At 42.9% G+C, this 24,762-nt stretch overlaps 1 protein-coding gene across 3 annotated transcripts in view; it reads left to right on the forward strand.

Annotated features, from left to right (window-relative positions):
- C16H10orf90 (chromosome 16 C10orf90 homolog) overlaps positions 1-24,762 on the forward strand; it is a 228,214-nt gene that overhangs the window by 154,687 nt on the left and 48,765 nt on the right. For all 3 annotated transcript variants that reach the window (XM_060033518.1, XM_060033521.1, XM_060033520.1), the window contains one exon: positions 1,587-2,709. In XM_060033518.1, the coding sequence (XP_059889501.1) occupies positions 1,587-2,709 (1,123 nt within the window). The remainder of the gene's footprint in view (positions 1-1,586; positions 2,710-24,762) is intronic.

Consider the following 24,762-nt stretch of genomic DNA (forward strand, 5'->3'; position numbering starts at 1 on the left):
TAATAGTAAGGACCACTGAGTAATAGTAAGGACGCAGTGAGTAAGGACTGGTGGGCTAACATCACATGAGTGAGGGTCTTCCCATCAGAAGCCCAACTGGAGGAGAGCATTCCCCTAGTTGAGTAAATGAATATTCATCCTGCTCTAAAGACAAGGCCACTGTGCTTTCTTATCCCATCTTAGGAAACGATAATAATCTGCTCTCATGAAACGCAGGCCCTCCCCCTTTTTGAAAAGACCGGCAGTCCCATGACTCTGTCAGCATTTCTCAAAGTGTGTTCCCTGGATCCCCTATATCAGGGTCCCAGGGATGTTGGTTAAAATGCAGATGCCTGGACCCTACCCACAGATCTACAGAATCAAAGTCTCTGCAGCCTGAGGAACCTGCAAGTGTAGCATCTCAGGTGCTTCTCAGGTACCTTTGAGAACTGCTGCTTAAGTGCTAAGCGCCAGTTACGCCTTCAGGCTCCTGAGGTGAAGACTCTGCAGGCAGGGTGCGGTGAGCAGTTCCCAGGGTTCTTTTGGGTGCTGTGCGGTTCACGCGAGGGTTCATTTTAAGCACGTAGATCAATGAATGTCAACATAGAGGCTCAGGATCCTGCATTCACCAGTGCTGGAGGCACTCAGGCTCCCGGGTCGCTTTCTGCGCTGCTTCGTGCACCCACGTAATGAAAACAAAATGAGGGCAGCCTTCCTCCTGGTCTCAGCCTGGTTAGATGCCTTATTAAAAATCACAGCACATTGTTTTGGACACACTAGTGATTTACTGTCAGGGCCATAGGATCTGCTGATTAGGAAGCAGGGTCTGTTGATTAGGAGGCATGCGACACCTTGATCATTATACTGGACAAAAACTCCTGCTTATGCAACTGAGCATTGAAATGCAGGAACATCGCATCTGTCTTGTTCCAAATCCCCACCCCCATCCCATTCTGTTATGAGATGGTCATCAGTGTGTTAGTCTGGGCAGTTGTCAAGCTTGGGCATTTGATTGCCATTGTTTTGAGTTCTGGACTTTGACCCCTGTGATGCCAAGCCTGAGTGGGTGACTGAATTCCAGTCTAGACCAGCAAAGGTGGAAGGTTGTGCTGGGGAGTTGGGGACTGAGGGTCGGGCGGGGCTCCTTGGAGTTACTGTTTGCATGGAGGAGCATGGACTCATCTCCCATGTACCTGTGCCCCCAAATCCCAGGCCTCCTCCAGAATCCTGTCTTCCCGCCTCTGTGAGGCTGTGAACCTGTATTCAGGTGCTCCTGGGCCTGGTGAAGGTGATTATCGAAATTTGGCGATCCCCATGGACACAAACACCATTAAATAAACTAAGAACAGACGCCCAGCAGAGAAAAACTAATTCCCCAGTCAGAGGAATTTTCCCAGAATGTTTAATCATTTCACAAACAGATCTGGGTTTCCTGCCCTTCAGATGCTCAGAGGTGTTGGGTGTCAGGTGCGTGTTGAAAGGCCTGAGATGAGAAACACTTGAGTGTTAGGAACAAAGATCTCCAGCATCTTCCTGGCCCTTGAACGAGTTCCCTGCCTGCATTACAATGAACTGCTTGAATAATTGCCGTCTTTTTCCATTTGCAGGGGACTCTGGCATCTCAGAACACAAAAATGATTTCATCCATAGTCATTTCACAGCTGATTGATGAGAATAAATCAAAAGAAAATGGGGCCGAGTTGCCTGTGCCGTGTGCGTATCCCATGAAGCTATCGCTGGCTAATCGCAGCGGAGTCACTATTAACAGGGCCTTCGAGTTCCTTCCCGGTAGACTAGGAATTCAGACGCCGGCAGGGGAGCGAGGACCTGCGACAGAGCCGCCGCGCAAAGAGGAGAAGCCGTGCGGTGGCTCCCAGAAGGGATTTGCTTCCATCACCATCACGGCCAGGCGCGTGGGGCCCCCTGCCAGCACCCTGGTGTGGGAGGCTGTCGGGGACCCGCTCTGCATCAAGTGCAGGGCCCAGGATGCTCTGCTTGGGGACCCCTCTGCTCTGGCTGGTGGTGCCGATCCAAGTCGGCACCATGGACCTTTCACCTGTACAGAATTCTCCAGAAACAGCTCTGTGATGGGGCTGAAGGTCCCTGAAGCCCACGCACGGCTGTGTGAGGGACACGAGTACTGGATCACCAATGTGGACAGCAGGGAGGACCATTTTTCTCCAAGCACCCCACGGTCACAGGAGGGAAAGAGCCCGCTGGTGTTCAGCTCCTGTGTCCATCTCAGAGTGTCTCAGCCGTGTCCAAATTCCGTCTACTATCTGGACAGGTCCCTGTCTGTCCCCATTGAGCCACCTCGACTCGCTGGCCCTAAGATGCACAGATCCGTTCTGTCCCTCAACCTAAATTGCAGTTCACACAGACTGACACCAGATGGCGCAGATGGCACAGCTAACGGAGAGCCAATAAGCAGCGCCTTGAAGCTGGAGCTCACGGAGGGAAACCAAAACCTCCTAGGCCCTCGCTGGAACCTAGGTTTGCAAGAAAGTTTCTTGAAGGAAAACCCATCGTTGGGGCGGGTACATTTGGGGACCGCGGGAACCGGCATGTGTCCTTGGAGAGGCTCTCCTTCACTGGAAAATACAGCTGCGGGAAGTAACCAGGTCACTGTGAGAAAAGGGAAGGAGGACCACGCAGCTCGTTGTCACACCGGTGGTCATGGTCATGCCAAGCAACTGTCCATTCACATCCCGGGCTGGAGCTACACGGCAGGTGAGTGACACTCCCATCCTCCCCGCTGCCAAGTGCAGACCCCTCCCCACTTCAGGTAATTGGTGTGATTGCCAAGGTGCGTAGTGAGTGAGTTTCTTCTACGTAACTTATTCCAAGAAGCAGTTCTCAGTAATTGCTTCATCTACTCCACTCAGAGTTGACCGCTGATAGCTCCGTGTTGATGTCTGGTTTGGATAGATTTTCTTAGATGATGCTTTTGTAGATCGTGAAAGGCCTTCCCTCAAACTTTTGTTTCCATCAGTAGCTCCAGACCATATATAATGAGTAGGGGACTCTACCCCAAGTGAAGTTCATTTAGGCCCTTGTCATTCCAAAACAGGATGAGAAGAGCCAGGGGCCGTCCACTCCCAGATGTTTTGTCCCTCTGGTATGAACATCTGCACATCTGGAAGTCTCCAGAGTTCTGCACTTCTAACTTTTCAATCGGGTAGTTGATGCTGATGGGTTGGCCTTAGAAACCTAGACCACAAAGCTCAATAATGGAGTGTTTGTGTGTGAGACTGTGTATAGTAATTATGGGACATCTTCAAAAAGAGGCAAACCTGGGACTCTCCACACCAAACAGCAGAAGCGGTAGTTTTCTGATTCTTGAATTGTGTTTTCTGGGGCAACTCGGCTGGGATTTGATACCTTTCCGCCACGGCCAGGGCCAGGCAGAATTCCCAAGGTCAGCTGTCCTGGGCACCCTTTACCTTTCTTGGGAGATCGGGGGTAGAGGGGGGAACAGGCCTTAGCCAGAGGCCAGACTTCTCTCCTTCCCCGTGTACACTTCCGCAAGAGATTCTGGTTTACGAATTAGTGACTTTCCACTTGGGGGAAATATTCAAATATAATAGTGGCAAAATTGAAAATGTGGCATATGCATAATAATTTTATAGCGCAATTTTTGTCCATTAAAAGCTTTATTAATTAATAAAAATGACTGTAAAACATTTTAAAGCTGTCATGTGCGTAGAAATGTTAAATGATGCAATGAATATTAACAAGTGTATATATATTGAATGCTCAGAGATTTTTAAGGCAATTTGACATGGCTTTCAGACTGATTAGGCTGTTGAATGCGTCTGAGTCTGGCAGACTTATTGCAAGAGGGGAAACATAAACAGCCGTCAGTGTTGCAAAGCTGGGCTTCACTCTGGGTTTTAAAGACATTTCTCAAGCCAGCCATTTCTTCTTCCTCGTTGATGAAGAGTCTGGAAATATACGACCTACATTGTTATATGCTCCCCCATTGAAGCATACCCTAGTCTTTGTGCTGTGAAATGGTAACTTGGATTTATAGCACTTTCACCAAAGGACCCTTAAAAGTCACCAGCGCCAGATCTCAAACATTCATCTCAGAGGAGGGGAGCGGACGAGCAGAGAAAATCCCTGCGTCTTATTTTTGGCTTTGGCGCAGACAAGATTTTTGATTGTGACTTTGTGAGGTGACTACTCCTATAATTGATTTTCTTAGGCAAAGAGTGCACGTTAATTTTTACTTCCCATGGGCCGACTTCCCCCAGAATAGGTCTGATCCCAAAGATTCATCTGTGGAGCATTTGAGTGGCCCTAAAGCACGTGACCTCATTCTACCATTTGAGGAAGGAGATATGTATGGCGGCCAGGTCACCTTTCTTAGAGCTGCTGATCTATTATTTTCCAGCACGTGGAACGTGGACATGCCACACTAACTCTGATTCTGTTTCCTCATCTGGGTAACTAGAGAAGGGGTTGGATTTGGTGTTCAATTTTTCAAGCTTAAGTTCCCCTTAAGCTTGAAAAAATTTCTGCTCTATTTTTCTGAGATGAAATCTATAAGGAAAAGAGGTTCCAGGTGACTCTGGGTCATGAAGTTCAAAGCTATACAACCTTGGGCTCACTGTTTAGGACACACGTGTCCATGTGTACAAATGCACACACACACACACACGCACGCATGCACACACACATCCCTGTACGGTTGTGCTCTCTCATTTAGAAACTAATTTGCGATGGAATGCATTTCTTCCCGGGTGATAAGAAAGCACTTCTTGTCCATGCTGTAGAATTCTTGCCTGAAATTTATAAGCACAACTCACAGATTCTAAGTACCACAGTCTGTCCTAGCATAATCTACACAAAGCTTCAAGGGTGAGCTCTCTGACCTTCAGTCTTGACAAAGCTTTTAAACCTTAATGCGAGTGCTTTCCAACAGTGGCGATGCTCATTAAAACTCCAATGAACTGTTTGTATTTTCTCATCTGAAACTGGAATCTTGTCTGAGACATTCTTGACAGCCTCCTGTGGCTACATGTGCTGTTAGTAGTCATCACACTTTATAGTTCCTGAATCTGATTCTTTGTATCTGAAAGATTCCAAAATGCAGAATGAGCGGTATCCTTGCTAGCCAACTTACATTCAGCTGCAAGGTAGGTGCAGCCTGGGAGATTCTACAAATGGAGGCAAAGCAATTTTAGCTCTAGTCATTGGGTCCTCAGGCAGACAGTCCTATAAATTGTGTTGTTGAATGAGCCTCCAGGACACGCACCCAGAAAGATTGCTAAGATTAGGGAAAACGGGATGCCATCGAATGCCTTGTGCAGCGCAGACTGGCCGTGTCTGCTGGGAAGTAACATTTTTAACAGACCCAGGGGTACCTGTTCTCTTTTCAGAGGCTGAGGGCTTGTGAATTGGTTTCCTCTTTGTTCCTTTCCTTGGTCCTTGTAAGTTTGTTACTTACATCTCCACTGTTAGAAGCATCCTGCTAGCACCTGCTAGATGGACATTGTACAAATCCCTGCATCTGTTGTAAGGAAGAATGTCACCATCACCACCATCACCACCACCACCGTCATCATCATCATCCTATCAATACCCACAACATTTACTGTGGAAATCCTAGATGCCAAGCCCTGGGCTGCTTCCACTGTATTTATTATTTTGAATCGTTCAAATCATTCTGTAAAGAGAACGCCATTATTCCTATTTTGCAGACAAGACAAACGGGGCTTGAAGATTAAATAACTTGCCAAGGCCGCCTGGCCATGGAGTGCCAGAGCTGAGAACAGTCGTGTGTGTTTGGCTCGCACTGTGCCACCCTCGGTGACAGCCCAGAGTAGAGCAGGTAGGATGGTGGGGACTCTCTCAGCGGTGGGCCCCATCTCCACTATCACCGTCAAAGGTGATGTTCAGAGACTGCTCACGGGCATATAAATAATACCAGCATTTGGTGCCCAGGTACCGTGGGTAAAATCTATTAGGAGAGTAAGCTACACAGTTAATTTCTAACTAAATGTAACAAGCCATGCCATTTGAGAGTTAAAACGTATTGGCTCAGAAATCCCTCCCAGCCTGAAATCTGTTCTCCTGGTGTTCTATGGGATGTACAGTGTTGATCTGAACGTTTCTCTCCTCACTGGGTGTTCCATGCCTAAACCAGTATTTTTTTAAAAAATAAATTTATTTATTTATTTTTGGCTGCGTTGGGTCTTCGTTGCTGCACAGGCCTTCTCTAGTTGCGGTGAGCGGTGGCTTCTCTTTGTTGCGGAGCACGGGCTCTGGGCATGCAGGCTTCAGTAGTTGAGGCACACGGCCTCAGTAGTTGTGGATTGTGGACTCTAGAGTGCAGGCTCAGTAGCTGTGGCGCATGGCCTTAGTTGCTCCGTGGCATGTGGGATCTTCCCGGACCAGGGCTCGAATCAGTGTCCCCTGCATTGGCAGGCAGATTCTTAACCACTGCATCACCAGGGAAGTCCTGCTAAACCAGTATTGACTTCGATACGTTACTTACTGCCAGTTTCACTTCCTATTTGTGGCCAAGATCTGAAGCTTTCCCCTGTTCCTAAGACAACCAAGTAGATAGAGCAAAACCACCTGCTTTTGTTAGATGCTTTTGGAGAAGACACTGCTGAATGCACTGTTTGCCCACATCTGCCCCAGACACCAATGTTCTATGTGGACCCTCTGTCTTAGAATTGCTCTGGTGGCGTTCGTCTGGGAAGACCCCAGTGGAGTTTAGTATCGCTAGTGGCCAAAGACGGGAATGACTGGAGAGGAAGAAATCTCCGCCAGTTCACGGAAGGAATGCCGTGTTTACTAGTGTTCTGACGCGATAATCTAACACATTAGTAGTGAGTGAGGTTTAGTTCATGAAGAAAGCACGTACACCGCTCAGGGGAAGCCTACGTGACACTGCACGTACACATGCGAAGTCTACCAGAGAAGCGGGCGCTACACTCAGTTCCCCAAGCCCGTGAAGACTTCTTGCTAGAGATTCCAGAAGACATTTGAGGAGGAACCCTTGTTTTACAGCTGTGCTTTTTCTTTAATGATTAAGAACTGGGGTTGGCAAACTTTTTTTTTTTTTGGAAAGGGCCGGGTAGCAATTAAGGTAGGCTTTGCAGGCCGTGTGGTCTGTCTAGCAGCTACTCAGCTCTGCCATTGTAGAAGGAAAGCAGCCGAAGACAATGCATAAATAAATGAACATGGCTCTATTCCAATAAAACTTTATTTACAAAACAGGCAGTGGGCTGTAATTTACCTGCTCCTTGTTGTCTGTCCTCCAAGGCAAAGTTTACCCTGTTTGCCTATGTTCCACGTTGGCATCTCTGGAAATCCAGCTCTGAGATGGAGATGAATGGGCATTTAATGGGCATCTGTTATGCAGTGGGAATGGCACTTGTGGATGGGAAGGGAGGTAGGTATGGGCAGAGAACATGAGTGTTCTGTGATGCAGTCATAATGAAGGGCTTAGAGGGCTCTGAATTTAGGGTGGCCCTTCGGAGTTATTCTGATTGGGGGTGAGGAGGCTGGGCCTTTATAACCCTAGGAAGGGGATCTAGAGGGTGAGCCTTCCGGTTGCCAGAGTTGGGCTGGACTTCTGAGGACCGTCTTCCTGCAGGACTTCAAGCAACTGGGGGCAGGGTGGGTGGGCGGCTGCATCCTTTATTCCCAAGGGGGATCTGCGTGCCTCACAGCTCTTCTGCCGTTTAATCTACTCTCTCCACTCTGTGGCCTCAGAGATCTCTAAAACAAGTCAAGGATCTTGCAAGGCTGAACCTGGGGTAGTGGGGTGTGGACCTTAGCGCCTGTGTGCAGAGAATTCTGCTCTCCCACCCCGGGTGATTTTCGGGTTGGTTTGTTGGTGTTTTAACAGGCACTCCACACATCTAAGCTCTTTGGATTCCTCTGGCTTGTGCACTCTTCGCTGCCCCACTCCCCAAAGGCACCCGTTTCTCTTTCTGCCCTCTCCGCCTTCGCGCTGCTGTTCCCTTTGCCTAGGAAAGCCCCCTTCTCTCTTCAGCAGGTGCTGATTCTTCTGAAGCCCTTGATGTTTTCTTGGCCTTCTGGGAAGGCTCTCACACTTCCTGACTGGTCCTACCCTTGATGTTTAATCATTCACTCAACAAATGTATACTGAGCAATGGCGCAGGAGCAGTGACTTGGAACAGGCTGGCAGTGGTGCTGAGAAGCGGTCAGACTGGAGGGTAAAACCCGCCTGGTTGCCAATGATCATATGGGTTGGCAGTGCCCGTGGTGACCATAAGTGCCCGCAGGGTATATCTAACCCTCTGCAGGTTCCTGAGGCCACTCGCCTCGCAGTGATTCCCAACCAGAGGGGGACGTTTCCACCCCCTGCCAGTGCCTGGCCAGCACTCACACCAGGACTGCGTGCTCTTCTGCTGTGGGGGAGGTTTTGAGGACGAGGCGAACGATCTCAGGACGGTGCCTTCTTATTGGGAGTTTGTTAACAAGAGAATTGGGCAGAATGAGTGTGTGTGTTTTGTTTTATCATTAATAGCAAGAGAGGCTAGGGAGTGTTAGAATCAGCTGACAAATGGACAGTGAAACGGGACCCCTGGCATGCAGCAACAGCTGGAGCAGGGATGAGCAAACCTCAGCCCAGGGATTTACCGCCTATTCTTGTAAATCCAGCTTCACCGGGACACAGCCGTGCTCGTTCATCCACACGCTGTTCTGTGGCTGCTTTTGCGCTGCGCAGCGAGTGGAGGGGTTGGGACAGAGACCGTGTGACCCACAAAGCCTGCAGTACTTACTACCTGAGCCTTTACAGGACAGGTGTGCCAGCCCTGCTCAAGGGCGAGCTCCGGGTGCCTTTGGGCAGGTCTCTTCCCCCCATGGTCTCCACTTCTTCCTCTGTGGAACGAGAGATGTAAACCAGATTCTCCCTTGAACTCTCCTCTCCTAGTCCATTAGTGTATTCACTTTTCTGGCTCTGGTTTTCTGTCACAATGGCTGTTTAGACAAGTCCAATTTTCAGGTAGGAGAGGTGCGCAGAGTCTAGGGGCAAAGCTCTCTTCCCCTCGACCCCCATCACACTGTTTACTCTGGGTTCTCCTCTGCCTTTTCTCACCACTCCCTTCCTGGCTTCCTCTGATTCTTTCTTCCCCCTCCCCAGATGCAGGTGCTCACTAAGGTCCATCCTTGGCACGTGGCTCTCCTGCCTCTTTTCATGTCAGCAGAAAGATCAGGCCTTTCTGCGTCATCCACCATCCTCAATAAGTGGTTGGGGCATGTGCCAACCCTGGCACCTCCTGCTTGTGTCAGACCAGAGTCCCATCTAGAGAGCCTTCCCTCACTCACGTGACATTCATTGTGGCAGCCATGGTTACCAGACCCTGGGTGAGCCTTTGGTTCCACGGAGTTGAAACGAAACCCAGGTGTGGTCTCCCCACCATGCAGGTTACAGTCTGGTGGGGCCACGGACCTCCAACTGAGACCCCTAAAAACGTATGTCATTATAGATCGTGCTCAGTGCTCTAAGGGTAGGAGACGACCGTGAGAGAGCTCAACAAGGGAGGCTTCATTTAGACGAGGGAGTTTGTCAAGAAAATATTTCTGAGGGAAGAACTTTTATTTTATTTTTAAAATTTTCATTGCAGTATAGTTGATTTACAATGTTGTGTTTCTGGCGTACAGCAAAGTGATTCAGTTATATTAATACATATATTCATGCTTTTTCAGATTCTTTTCCTGTATGGGTTATTACAAAATATTGAGTAGAGTTCCCTGTGCTGTACAACTGGTCCTTGTTGGTTATCTAGTTTATATGTAGGAGTGTGTGTATGTGATTCTCAAAGCATAGAAGCGCAGGGACCAGCCTGTGTCAAGGTTTTGAGGCAGAGATGAGCTTGGCATTTTGGAGGAGCTGAGAAGGCCAGTGTGGCTGCAACATAGCAAGTAGTGCCATGGGGCTGAAGCTCGAAGCTGGAGAGATGAGCTCGGGACATGGTTTGCGTTGGGGCTTTGAGACCAGAATAAGGGTTTACAGTTTTCTCCTAACAGCAGTGAGATGCTATGATATAGTGTACGCTTTAAGAAGATCACTCTTACTCATTGGAAGGTGAGGGATGGAAAGGGGGGAGATTATTGCCATGGAGTAGATGAGAACCATATTGGAGGCTTGAGAGGAGGGAAAAAGAGCCTGATGGTGGAATTCACAAGTCTTGAGTGTCAGCGAGGTCATGGGGGAAGTGGGGGGATGGCAAGGTTGACATCTGACCTTCCGGCTTGGGCACTGGGAGATTTGGGGGTTTCTAAAAAAGACTTCATGTTTTTAGAGCAGTTTTAGGTTCGCAACGAAGTTGAGGGGAAGGTATAGAGGTTCCCCATATACCCCACCTGCACACGTTTACAGCCTCTCCTGCTATCAGCATCCCCACCAGAGTGGCGTATTTGTTACAACTGATGAACCTACACTGACACATCATTATCACCCAAAGTCCATAGTTTTCATTAGGGTTCACTCTTGGTGTTGTACCTTCTGTGGGTTTAGGAAAATGTATAATGACACGTATCCACAATGACAGTATCATATAGAGTCTCTCGCTGCCTAAAAATCCCTTGTGCTCCCTCTGTTCGTCCCTCCCCACCCAAACTCTGGCAACCACTGGTCCGTTTACTGACTCCATAATTTCACCTTTTCCAGAATGTCATATACTTGGAATCATACAATATGTAGACTTTTCAAACGCCTTTTTCACCTACTAATATGCATTTAAATTTAAATTTCACTTACTAATATGCATTTAAATTTAAATTTCTTCCATGTCTTTCCATTGTGTACCAGCTCATTTCACGCACTGAATAATATTCCATTGTCTGGATGTACCACATTTTATTAATCCATTGACCTAAACAAGGATGTCTGGATTGCTTCCAAGTTTTGGCAAGTATCAATAAAGCTGCTGTAAACATGCATGTGCAGTTTTTTGTGTGGACATAAGTTTTCAGCTCCTTTGGGTAAATACCAAGGAATGTGATTGCTGGATCATAAGGTAAGAGTACGTCTGGTTTAGTAAGAACCTGACAAGCTGTCTTCCAGAGTGGCTGCACCATTTTGTATTCCCACCAGCAATGAATGAGAGTTCCTGTTGCTCCACATCCTTGTCAACATTTGGTAGTGTCCGTGTTCTGGAGTTTGGCTAGTCTAATAGTTCCATAGTGTATCTTGTTGTTTTAACTTGCATTTCCCTGATGACATATGGTGAGAAGCATCTTTTCATTTGCTTATTTGCCATCTGTGTATCTTCTTTGGTGGGATATCTGTCAAGGGCTTTGGTCTACTTTTTATTTGAGTTGTTTATTTTCTTATTGTTGAATTTTAAGAGTTCTTCGTATATTGTGAATAACGGGGGAGAAGGTTTATATCCAGGTGGGGAAGATGTGAGGAGGGGTGGAGAAGATCCCAGGTGCCATGAGGACAGGTTATGTTTGAAGCGTCAATGGGACAGGCAGGTGCAGATGGCAAGCTGGGAGTTGGACCCATGAATCTGGAGCCCCAAACAAAGCTCTAGGATAGAGTTATGGTTTGGGGAATGTTATTCCTAGAGTTGGTGTTTTATGCCACGGAAGTATTTGAGAACACCTAGGAACTGAGAAGGACAGGAAGCGACAAGGGCCTGGGAATGCTGGCATTTAGAGGTCTGGCAGGAGCAACTGTGTTTCAACTCAATACCAGTACTACAACCACCACGGCCCCTGCTCTTGTTTCTAACGTTTTACTGTGTGTCCTGCGCTGTTCCATGTACCCCATGGGTTTTAATTCATTTACTCCTCCCTAAAAGTCCATAGCAAATGTACGTTATTTACGTTCGTCTTCCAGGCATACACAGCTGGTTGGGTGGGGGTGGGGCAGACCCCAGGCTCACGCATCTGGCTGTGTTCCGCGGCCTTCCAATGGTACCTCCCAGGCCACTGTTGTCACTTTTCTGCTCAGATTTTCTCCTGCTCTTAGTAACGGTTCCCTTACCTCCTGGATCCCGGGCTCCCAAGTTGGAGTCATCTTTGAACGCTTCCTTCCTCTCCCTTGCTGCCACGTCAGATCATTGGCAAGGTGGAAAGTCTCTCATGCCCATCCCTTCTTTCGCATGTCTACAGCCTCTGTCCTCACTCAAGCCTTTATTATCTTCATGAAATTTCAATGCCCAAGTAGATTTATTTTCCTGACTGTAAAATTAGTACATTATAGGCAACCGAGAACGACAAAAAGCAAAATAAAAAGTTCAGTCCCTTTCAATAATCACGGTTTATATTTTGGTATATTTTCTTCCATTCCCTTTCTATGCATGTCTATTTTCTTACAAGTAGCTGAGATCCTGCTGCACATGTAAGTTCCCTCTGGGTCTCTGCCACTTAGTGCCATATCATAAGTTTTTCCTGATATTAACAGTACTTTACAAAGATAACTTTTATTGACTATGAAATGGTGTGTTTTATGGATGTATCGTAGTTTAACTGTTTCTTCATTGTTGGTCCTTAAAAGTAGTTATTTGTTTTTCACTTTTTGGAATCATATCAATGTGAACACTGGGCATAGGAGGCTTTTCTGTATACTGGATTATTTCCTTCTGAAAAAACAAAAACCCTTGAAATGGAATGTATCGAAAATGGAATGTATCTAAATCAGAAAGCATCAGCCTTTTTAAAGTTCTTGACACACATGCCAAATTGGACTTCAGGAGAAATCTAGGTGAAGGGCCTTTCTGTATGTGCTTGGCCAAGATTAGGTATTAGTTTGTAAATGTTCCCAAATTTCCGGATGAAAAACACTGCTCTGTTGTAGTTTGAGCTGGCATCTCTTTGGTTGCTAGTAGAAGGGAACATTTTGCCTCATGGTTCCTGCCCCTCACCTTGACCTTGGCCCCCTCGCCCCAGTGTTGCCTTCCCTCTCTAGGTCTTGGCAGGATCGACATTTGGAGCCAGACGATTCTCTGTGTGAGGGCTCTCTCTGCACTATAGGATGTTTAACAGCATCCCTAGCCTCTGCCCATGAGATGCCAATAGCCCTCCCTCCCAGTTGTGACAAACACCGACCTCTCCAGACATTATCCGGATTGGGGGAGAGATGACAAAATCATCTTGGTTGAGAACCACTGGCCTGCACTGTACCCTAACCTCCCTATAGCCTGCTGTTACTGTGGACCACCTGCTTGGCAATTCTCATCACTCACCAGACTGTGACGTACGTAGCCTCCGTGCATCTTCCCAGTTCCATCTCTCAAGCACTTGACTCCCAAGAATATTATTGCCTTTCAATGTCATGGGGGGCATTTTTCTTCTTCTAGACTGCACTGACCTGGAGGCCAGAATCCAAGTCTGAGTCAATGGCAATGAGCTCTCCATGCCCGGCAGTGAGCCATGGAGCACAGCACACTTGCTCAGGACCTGGGTGCTGGGCAGAGGACTGGTCATTCTGATGACCCAACAAAGCCTTGCTGATGTCAGGGTCACTTAAAAGGTCACTCCCTTTCCTTCTTCAAACCACCTCTCCCCATGGTCATATCCAAAACCTCTCTGGCCAGGAAAGGGTGGGGAGCCACGTCCAGAGGTAGGTTGTGAAAAGTAAAGTGAAGTCTATAGCACCCCACTTCTTTTTAAAATGGAGGGAAGAAAGTCTCAAAATATTGTTTCTCTCCAAGAACTTAGTAAGAATAATCAAGTTTTGTCAACGAAGAACTTTATTATCCTGCAGATGGTCAAATTTAATGTAAAAGACAGAAAATGCATGAACAATGTTACAAAAATATTTTGAAGGGTTTTTTTGGGAGGGGAGATTTTTTTCTAGTCACTAGTTTTCCATGTTAGGTTGGAGCCACGTGAAGGCATTACTGTGGATGAAGTACCACAGTTCACATAAGGGGCATTCTAGCGATCCTGCACTGTTCATGGCTGTTATCAGAGAGTGTGAAAAGGTGTTCTTAACCAGGGGAGGGCGTCAGACACATTAGGGATGCTTTTTCAAACTGTCTCTGTTAGACCCTATTCTGGAATCTGAGTCAGTGCCTCCCTGCTTAAAAGCTCTGTTCTGGAGAGTGTAAGGAAGGGAAAATAATTTTCCCTCCACCCTTCCAGGTTCTCTCTGGGGCGCCTATAACAAAAGACAGATTAGCAAGAGAAAAACAAAGAGAAGTTTATTAACATGTATCCCTCATATGTACATGGGAGATAATCAGGAGAAAGTGAGTAACTCAGAGCAGTGGTTTAGAGCTCTGGCTTATATAGCATCTTCAACAAAGAACAGTAGTTTTGTGGAGAAGTGAAAAGACAAAGGAGAGCAGTTTTAGGCTTCCAAGGTTGTCAAAGTGGGAGGGTAGATATATGGGAGGAAACTGATGGTAGATAAAGCCTAGTTAGTAAAGTTTGTTATGTTGATTCCTCTGGTGTCATCTTCCTCAGTTGCCTTCAGCTCAAAATAACCCTTACGCCAAGTGCCATATTTTGGGGGTGGCATGTTCTGCTACTCTTCAGGGATAGCTCTTCCCTGCAGGTCAGCATGTCCTCTTTACTGTGCATCCTAATTCTCGCTACTTAGGGGTAATGGTCAGGCTGTTCAAAGTTGAAGTCACCAAGAGGTCCTGAGGGCAGGAGCACAGCACAGGTATTCTCTCTGCAGGGAACACAGCCTTTGTCACGCCACTTGCGGCTAGAACCTGCTCCCCCAATTGCCTGCTCTTTCCCACTCTGATTTTTGTGACAAGTGCCCTGAAGGAACACTCAAACACATAGTCTAGGTGAGGAGTGTATAAATTGGCCCAGTAGGTGGTGGTTGTCTGTAGAATCAGAAGTTAAAGACAAACGCTACCAAAATTCAGATTTTTAAAAATCAGTTTCTCAATTAGTTGAAGCATTTGCATACAAGGACTGCGCCATTTTGGTCTTCTGTAGAACTACCCTTGTTTTCATTGTGTTTTGGTCTTGTGTCGTAAGCCTACATTAAGGATGGGGTCATTCGTATTATACAGACCATTGACCTGGGCCCCACAGGGACAAAAATCTCCACTCTCCCTCTTCGAGAGTTGTGCATCTCCTGAGCAACTCTGAGTTTTAACCTCTCAGAGCATTTAACCCTTGCAGCTCCTAATGTTTCTCCTTCTACATTATCTGTTAGACAATTCAGAGACAACTTTGGGGCCCACCTCTTGGAAATACGCAGAATGTTATGGTGATATTTGGTGCTCTGGCCTTGTCTTGTCTTTCCCATGTATAAATTTATAAGTTGGCCGAAATGAAGGGAAAAAGTATAGAGTTTTACTTAAAATCTGCTCCCTCCTTGGGCAGGGGGCTGAAGTGAAGGGCCAGGCTTGCGGTTGAATGAGGTGATATGGAATCTCTGGTGTCTATTCAGCAGAAAAATGGCTCTGGTGTTTTAAGAAGATAGAGGCTTATCCATTTTTGAGTATAGGTGGACAACATTTAGGTGATTTTGTTCAGATGGCCTATGTAGATAGTGAACAAATGACTTTGAGGTCCTGTGGCATCCTGTCTTGCGCCCTTACAAATACACGTGTGTGTGCAAGACCAAGTGACCCACTTCAGTTCAGAAACGGTAGCAAAGGAGCTGTGAAGAATGGAGCATCAGAGCCCAGGCAGCAGACTTTGGGGGGGGGGGTCCATAAAACGCACTGAACATCACAGTGTTGTGCATTTGGGAGACAGAGCTGAGGGAGACATCGGGGAGAATTTGTGATGATGTGATTGGTTGTCTCAAAGCCTGTCGTGATTCTCTGCACCCCAAGGTCTACCTTGGCTGTTGGCACTGCCGGTTGCACTGTGGTTTCTCTCCATGTCTAAAATCATACATGAAAATGCTCCTTAGAATAGGGAGTAAATGTAATCAGTTTCTTCTTCAATTCCATTGCTTTTGTAATGTTTTTTCCCTCTCTTATTGAAAAAGTAAAACACATGCATTGTAAAAATTAAAATGTAGATAAGCAAAAAGAGGAAAGTTAAAACCAACCATAATCCTACTGTCCACAGATAACATCACTGTTAATGTTTCAGTGGATCTTCCCAAGTAGATTCCTTGGATCCTCTCATGTGTGAAACAAAATTTTATTTTTTAATTTCTCTTTCCTTTTCTTAACCAACAGAGGATCATGTAAAAGCATCATTAGAGGTTGCTTTTTCTTAACAGTAGATTGGCAAGTTCCTTCCATGTCCTACATCTTCCCCTATTAATCATTTAACAGCTATATAGGCTTCTGTTATAAAGATTTGCCTAAGCTATGTTTTGAAAATCTTGTTAAATAGCTTGTTTCCATTTTTGCATTTTTATAACAATGTGTTGATAAATGTCGTCATAGAGAAATCTCTGTGGGCATTTCATGTGATTTATTTAAGCCACATTCCTAGAATTTCTGGGTCAAAGGAGAGGCACAATTTTAAGGCTTTTTAGTATAGGTTTCCAAATGATACTCTGTAACAGTTGTATCAAACTAGACTATCAGTACCTAAATAGTGGCTGCCCTAAGCATGCATTGGGTATTGACATGACAAAAACTTCCATGTGATTCTGATACGTGAAAACTATAATATTTATGAGATATTAATTTGTATTTTTTTGATGGAGGAGTTGAACTTTCTCATGTGTTTGTTACACATCTATACTTCTTCTTTTCTCAGTTTCCTCTATTCTTTTTTTGGCCTTTTTTCTTTAGTCTTTTTACTTTTGAATTTTTATTTATGTTAAAAATATCCCTTTGTATTTATATTTTAATGTTTATCGTACCTTTTAACTTTGGATTTTGAAATAATTTTAGATGAACAGAAGAGTTACAAAGGTGGTACAGAGAGTTCCTGAGTATCCTGTATATATAGCTTCTCCTTGTCATCGCAGTACTTCTATCTAAGCCAGAGTTTCTCAACCTTGGCACTGCCGACATCGCGGGCTGGGTGACTCCTGGTTGTGGAGGGCTGTCTTGTGTATTGTAGGATGCTTAGCAGAATCCTTGGCCTCTACCCATGAAATGCTAGTAGCACCTCCCCCTTTCTCCCTTTATAAACAAAAATGTCTCTAGACATTGCCAAACGTTCCCTGGGGAGCAAAATCACTCACATTTTGAGAATCACTGGTCTGAACTAAGCAATTGATACTTTGCTACAGTATTATTAACTAAACTACAGACTTCATTCACATTTCAACAATTTTTCCACTAATGTCCTTTTTCTGTTCCAGAATCCCATCCAAGGATACCACGCGGCATTTAGTCATCATGTCTGTTTATGGTAATTTTTGACATTCAGATGTTTTTATTACCTTCTTCGTCCTTTTCCTTTTGTTTTCACTGACAGGTTTAGAATGGCCTTTTCTAGCCTACCTTCCTCTCTTGCTCCTTTATTTAAATCTGTAATCCCTCTGGATATATTTCCTCAGACGGTGTAAGGTTGGGATCTATTTTACATAAATGGTTTGCCAGTTGTCTGTGGACTATCGATGGGGTAATCCATTATTTCTTTACTGGTCGGAAATGCCAATCATATATAGAATTTGTGTTTATACAAGGATTTCCTGACTTACGCAGTTGTTTTCTTCTAGAAATTTTCATGCCACTTGAATATTATATGACTTACAAAAGCTATCCTGTTACTCTCTATCGATTTAAAAGATGGGGAAGCTTTCAGGTACTCCTAAGTGTAAAATGTTGGCATTTGATATATTGCATTACTGCACGATTCAGGTGGTGAGAGACTCTGGCTACCATTACACATTTTTCAAATTTTAATTTTATATTTCAAAAAGGCCTTCTCAGTCTGATCCTACACTCTGCTTTTCGTTTTTGATTAGCTATATTGAGGTATAATTTACTCACATTAAAGTGCACACGTTTACTGTATATAAGCCCATGTAACCAATACCACAGTGATATACAGAGTATTTCTATCGCCTCAGAGAAACATTTGACTCCTTTTCCGTCAATTTACTCCCTCCTCCAGCCTCAGGAAATCACTGATTTTTTTTCTGTTGTTATTCTAGAATTTATACATATTAAGGCAACTTGGGCTTTCTTTGTATAAGGTTTCTTTCACTCAGACAAATGCCTTTGAAATTCTTCCATGTCACTGCATCTATCTCTAATTTCCACAATGTTTTGTAGTTTTCATTATAAAGATCTTTCACATGTTTTGTTAAATGTATCCTTATTTATTTCATATTCTGAATGCTGCTGTAAATGCATGACACTGATTTTTACAAATTTCATTTCCAACTTTTTTTAGTTACACGTAGAAATATAGATAATTGATATCTGTATAGTGACCTTGAATCCTACAACCTTGCTAAAAGCACTTAATTGTAGTAGTGGTTTTTTGTTTGTAGGTTCCTTAGGATTTTCTATATACTCGATAATATTATGTACGAACAAAGTTTTACTTATTCTTTTTCCATCTTGATTCCTTTAATTTGTTTTTTCCTTGCCTTATTGCACCAGGTAAGACACAGTAAAATGTTGAATAGAAGTGATGAAAGTGGGCATCTTTGACTTATTCCCTGGTTAGCTCTAAGGACTTAACAGAGATAGATAGACACATACATACATACATAGGTTTCATCTACCAGGTTCCTTCTACTCCTAATTTATTCTCTTTCTTTTTTCATTCTGATAAAACATACATAACACGGCATTTGCCACCTTAATCATCTTTCTGTGCTCAGTTCTGTGGCATTAAGTATATTCACTTTGTTTTGCAACCATCACAACCATTCATCCACAGAAATGTTTTCATCTTGCAAAAATGAAACTCCATACCCATTAGCCATTAATTACATCCCCCTACTCCGCAGTCCTTGGTAACCACCATTCTACTTTGCTTCTATGAATTTGCCTATTCTAGGCACCATATATAAGAATCATACGGTATTTGTCCTTTTATGATGGCTTATTTCACTTAGCATAATGTCCTCAGGGTTTATCCATGTTGTCTCATGTGTCAGAATTTCTGTCTTTGTTAAGGCTGAATAATATTCTGTTGTACGGATAATGCCACACTGTGTTTATCCCATTCATCTGTTGATGGACACTTGGATTGCTTCCACCTTTTGGCCGTTGTGAATAATGCTGCTATGAACATAGGTGTAAAAATGTTTGTTTCTGATTTTAATTCTTTTGGGTATCTACCCAGAAGTAGAATTGCTGGATAATGTATAATTCTATGCTTAATTTTCTGAGGGACCTCCATACTGTTTTCCACAACAGTCGCACCATTTCACATTCTCACAAGGCTGCCAGTTTCTCCACATCCTTGCCAACACTTGTTATTTTCTGGTTTCTTTTTTCTATAATAGCCATCCTAATGGGTGTAAAGTGGTATCTCATTGTGGTTTTGATTTGCATTTCCCTAATGATTCCCTAATGATGTTGAACATCTTTTTATGTGCATATTGACCATGTGTATATCTTCTTTGGAGAAGTGTCTATTCAAATCCTTTGCCAGTTTATGTTCAGATTCTTTTGTTGTTTGTTTCTATTCCTAACGTGGTGAAAGCTTTTATCATGCACGGATGTTGAATACTGAAATACTTTTAATGCACCTATTGGGATAATAATAGAGTTTTTCTCCTTCATTATATAAGTATGGGGAATTACATGGATTTTCATATGTTAAATTAACTGTTTCTAGGTTAAAATCTATTTAGTCATGATGCATTATACTTTTAAAAAATAAACGTATTGCTGGATTCTATTTGCTAATCTTTTTAGGGATTTTTTTTTCATCTGTGTTCTTTAGGAATGTTGGCATGTCATTTTCCTTTTGAAATGTTTTTGGTTTTGATATCAGGAAAATACCAGCTTTATATAATAAACTGGGAAGTGTTCTCTTTCTGAAAAAGATTTTGGAAGATTAACATTATTTCTTGAGTGTTTTATAGAAATCACCAGTGAAGTCATGTTGGCTTGAAGTTTTCCTTGAGGGAAAGCTTTAATTATGAATTCAATTTTTTTAAATTGTTATATGACTAGTCAGGGTTGCTACAACTTCTTGAGTCTGGTAATTTGTAAATTTACCTTCTTTCAAGGAATTTCATCACAGTTGTTGAAATTATTGCCATAAAGTTGTTCATAATATTTTCTTATTATCCTGGGATGTGTAGTGATGTCCCCACTTTTATTCCTGATACTGGTAATTTGTGTCTTCTCTTTTTATCAGTCTAGCTAGAGCTTTATCCATTTTATTGATTTTTTTCCCCCAAAGATCTAGGTTTTGTTCCACTGATTTTTCTCTATTGTTTGTTGATTTTCTGTTACATTGATTCTGCTTTTAGCTTTATTATTTCCGTGTTTCTATTTACTCTCTCCTAAATTTCCTCCTCTTCTTCTTCTTTTTATTTTTTTTAGCTTAAGGGGGAAGCTTAGACCAAATGCTCATGTCAAATGCTTTTGTATAATCAGTTCAAGATATAAATTTCCTCCTAATTTTGAAATGTATTTTTTCATTTTCATTCAGTTCCAGATATTTTCTGTGTATGCTACAATATCACTTCTTTTAAATTATAGCTTCATAGTAAGCTTTAATATCTGACAGGGAAAGATTAGATTACAACCATTCTTCTTTTTTGGTTTGTTTGTTTTTGCAAAATTTTATTAGCTATCTTATGTATTTATTTTAACTAGGAAATCTAAACCATTTATACTCATTTTTATTATTGATACATATGGATTTACTTCTATCATATTATTTAGGTTCTCTTTTTGTCCTACCTTTCTATCTTTTTAATAGCCTTGTATTCAATTAATTTTTTTCTCCTTCTATTTTTTCCTCTGCTAGTTGGAAGTTATACTATTTATTTTTATCATTTCAGTCACTGCTTGACATGTGAACTTAACAAAGCCCAAAGGTGATCAGTATTTTTAGTCATGTCTCAAACAACTTATTAACTTAGAGCTCTTTAGCTGCGATCACTCAAGATACATTACTGCTATTATATGTTTTGGTTCTATCTTGTTTTGTTTTTGTGATTCCTCCAAATTGACTGTTACTTTTATAAAATCAGTGTTTAGATTTACCTTATGTTTTCCATTTTCGTGCTCTCCATTTCTTTCTGAATGTTAGATCTTCACTGTTGATAGCAGTTTTCGTCTTTCTAAAGTACGTGTTTTAGATGTTCCTTTTGGTGACGCGTCAAGTGAAGGGACTTTTGGTGATGAACTCTCCCAGGTTTGTTTGGGAGTTGGGAAAGGTGGGAATTCTAAAAACACCTTCATTTCACTGTGTTCTTGAAGGAAGACTGCAAGGTATACAATTCTATGTTTACAATTATTTCCCCTCAGTCCTTTGAAAATATCATCCCAGTGCCTTAGGCATCTGCTGTTGCTATAGAGAAGGCAACTATAAGTCTAATCATCACACCTGCCTAACTTTTCTTTGAGCTGTTTTTAAGGTCTCCTTGTGTTTGGTGTTATGCTTCATTATGGTGTTTCTAGATATGGGTTTCTTTTTGGTTATTTTCAGAATTGTGTTTCATGAATCTGATGGTTCTTTCTCATAGTTCTGGAAATTTCCCAGCCATTTCTTTATTTCCTCCCCTTCATTTGTTCTATTATCTCCTTTCAATTCTGATCAGGTGTATTTCCTACTGTCCCATTCCATCCTCCTTTCTCCTTGCCTGTCTTTCACACTTTCTGTTTGACTCTCTGTGACACATTCAGTAAACTTTTTTAGGTTTGTATTCTACTTCACTCATTCTACTTTCAGCTGTACCTACATTCATCAGAGTTTTAAGTCTCAATTGCTGTATTTTTTTAAGTTTCTTTTTAGGAGTGTGTTTTATTCTTTTTGAAATCACTCTGGTGAGTTTTGTAGTCTCCTGTTCTTCATAATTTTGGTTAATTCTTTTATTCCTTGAAACATAGCATTATTTTATGTCCTGTAGCTGGTATTTCTGATATCTAGGGTATCTGTGGGTCTGATTCTACAGTCTTGCTTATATGGTGGTTTTCCCTTGGATGAGTTGTGATCTCTGTTTCATACATATTGCTGCTGTAATTCTGAACTCATGCTCATTGGAACTCTATCTGTGGAAATTCTCTGAGTCCTAGATAGAGGACAAGTTCCTTCAGAGACTTCCATGCTCTCAGGTGGGCTCACATGACGCTACCTTTTCAGCTCGTAGTTGCTCACATTAGGCAAGTTGTGTGAATTTGTCCCTGAGCCTGTGATTATGAATTGAGTGTCTATGCAGTGGTGTCCAGTCCCACATTCTCAGGGGCCAGGTTTTGTCTCCTTCCCTCTATTTGTCCTCAAATCCAAAGCTCCAGATGACCGTAAATCAGCAGCTGCCTTTAGGGCAACTGGATTTGTTCTCCACTTGAGTTCTTCTTAAGAACTTAAGTTCTGAAGGGTTTCTTTACTTTTCTACAAGCTGAGCTATACAGGTAAAATATATATTTATATTTATGCCCAAGGCTTTTAGTTGTTTTGTAGCATGAGGGTTTTTGGCTATCTATCTAATGTACCATATTACACGAAATAGAAGATCTCATTCATTTATGTTTTTTCTAGTAGAATTTTGTTAAGTTGGCCATCCATAAAAAAAATAATTTTAGGATTTTGGGGGGGTTTCAAAAATTAAATCTGTAGATTAATTTAATGGTCATCATTACAATACTAATTTTCCTGTATTGAATGCCTCTTCGTTCATACAAGTAGACAAATGATGTCTGTTCTTTAAGTTTTATTGTTGTTGATATTATTAAGCTTTTTCTAACATCATTATAGTTTTTATCAAGGTATGAATTACTAAAATTTCTCTGCAAACGTATGAGATAACTGTCTAACATGTAGATAATGTGGCGATATAAATTTTTAAACCATTGATGTTGGGCATTTAGCTTGTTTCTTAATTTTCACCACTATAAATAATACTTAATGTATATCTCTGTGTGTACAGTTTTGACCACACTCTGATTGTGTTCTTAAGCTGTATTCCTGGAAGGAGAATTGTTGGGTAAATGATTTGAAATTTTTTAAGGCCTTTGATTCTATATTGCCAATTGCTTTACAAAAATGTTGCAGCAGTGTGTGCCACCAGCGGCATCGTAGGAGAGTTTCTGTCTCCTTATATTCTCTCTAGAATTGAGTACATATATCTTTACCCTTTGCTAATTTGATAGGTGAAATTATCTTCTTCTTGTTTAATTTCAAATTGCAAGTAAGACAGAATTCCAGTAGACCCTTAAACAACACGGGTCTGAACTGCACGGGTCCACTTATACGCAGATTTTTTCCATAGTAAATACCACGGTACCACACGGTCTGCAGTTGGTTGAATCTGTGTATGTGGAACGGCATATATGGAGAGCTGACTGTAAAGTTATTTGCAGATTTTTGAAGTCAGTGCTCCTAACCCCCGTATTACAGGGTCAACTGTATTTGTTTGTTTATTGGCCGTGTATATTTCCTGCTTTGGAAATTATCTTCTATCTTCCCTTCAGCTCTTTGAGTGTTAGGGTTTTTCCTAGGAGTCTTTAATGTACTATTTTATGTCACTAGGGACCTCAATGATTAGCCTGCCCCTTTTGGGCCACTTCATCCTGAGCCCTAAGTCATTTTGAGCTTCATCTGACATTCCCACTACCGAGTTCTGACTTCTTTGTCTCTAGAGAATTGGAACTGTTGTGACAACAGAAAATAATGATGGATCTAGAGGGAACTGGCAGGTATGTGGAGAGACCTGGAATGTAACTTTAACACATTTTAAAGTTTTGTTGAAAACAGAACTACTGTGCTCTGCACTACTGGTAACACAGGGAAGAGAAAAAGAACATTCTCTGTCCCAAGTTACACACAGGCTAATGAGAAAGATAGAAATGCACAGTGAGTCAAAGTCAGGCTGATGGGATAAAATCCAAACTCTATGCTGAGCCTGCAGAGCGAGGGGGACTGGTTTCCAATGAGCGAACGGGTGAATTCCAGGGAGAAGGTGCCATTCGTGCGATGGAGCCCATGGCAGTTACAGACATGCAGGACATCTTGGAGAATGACAAATAGAATGTATATTTGGATCCCTGGAGGCTTGAAGCACTGCAAACAGGATACGGTAATAGAGAGGTTCAGGACCCAGCATGGAGGGTGACGCACAGCAAAGATTTCAGGCCTCCTTCAGGGGCATCGTGGTGCTCTCCAGGGCTCCAAGAAACGAAGTGATTGGAATGAAAGCCATGTTCTTGGAGCTAATGTGAAAACCTCATTCTGAAGATATAGTCCTATATTCTTAGGCTTTCCTTACAGAAAGGCATCTGGTGGTCTCAAATCACAAGCTGAAAGCAGGCATGTATTTTCAGACAACTTGGACTAGACTGAAATATCAACGATCACGGCAGGCTCAGCTCTGTGCTTGCCAATGAGCTTTCTGCTTTTCTCCTGAGCATTGATCCAGTCAGCGCACAGGCACCGCGCCCAGGATTAGTAGAGAAAAGATTGGAAAAGGATTTTTAACATGATGTAATTGGATGTGAATCGTTAATTACATTACAGAACTTAAAGCACAAAACCTGGTCTTTACAGCTGAGTTGAATTAGTTACTCAACCAAAAGAGATCAGACTACAAGTCAAAAGACTAGCAAAGACCAGAATGCTAAGTGTTCAAGAGCAGATTTCACTGAGGCTCCACCTGCCAAGCATGAAGTGCTCTTAATTTAATACCGTGCAACTCCCAGCTGTCCTGGCCTTGTGCAAAACCTGCCGGCCACATGCCTATCAACAGGGTGAACGCTCTTGCTTTTTAAAAGATTTACTTAATAACAGCTTCATTGGGGTATAAACCATTTAAGTGTC

Source organism: Delphinus delphis, chromosome 16 (genome assembly GCF_949987515.2).
Source record: "Delphinus delphis chromosome 16, mDelDel1.2, whole genome shotgun sequence".
NCBI lineage: Eukaryota > Metazoa > Chordata > Mammalia > Artiodactyla > Delphinidae > Delphinus > Delphinus delphis.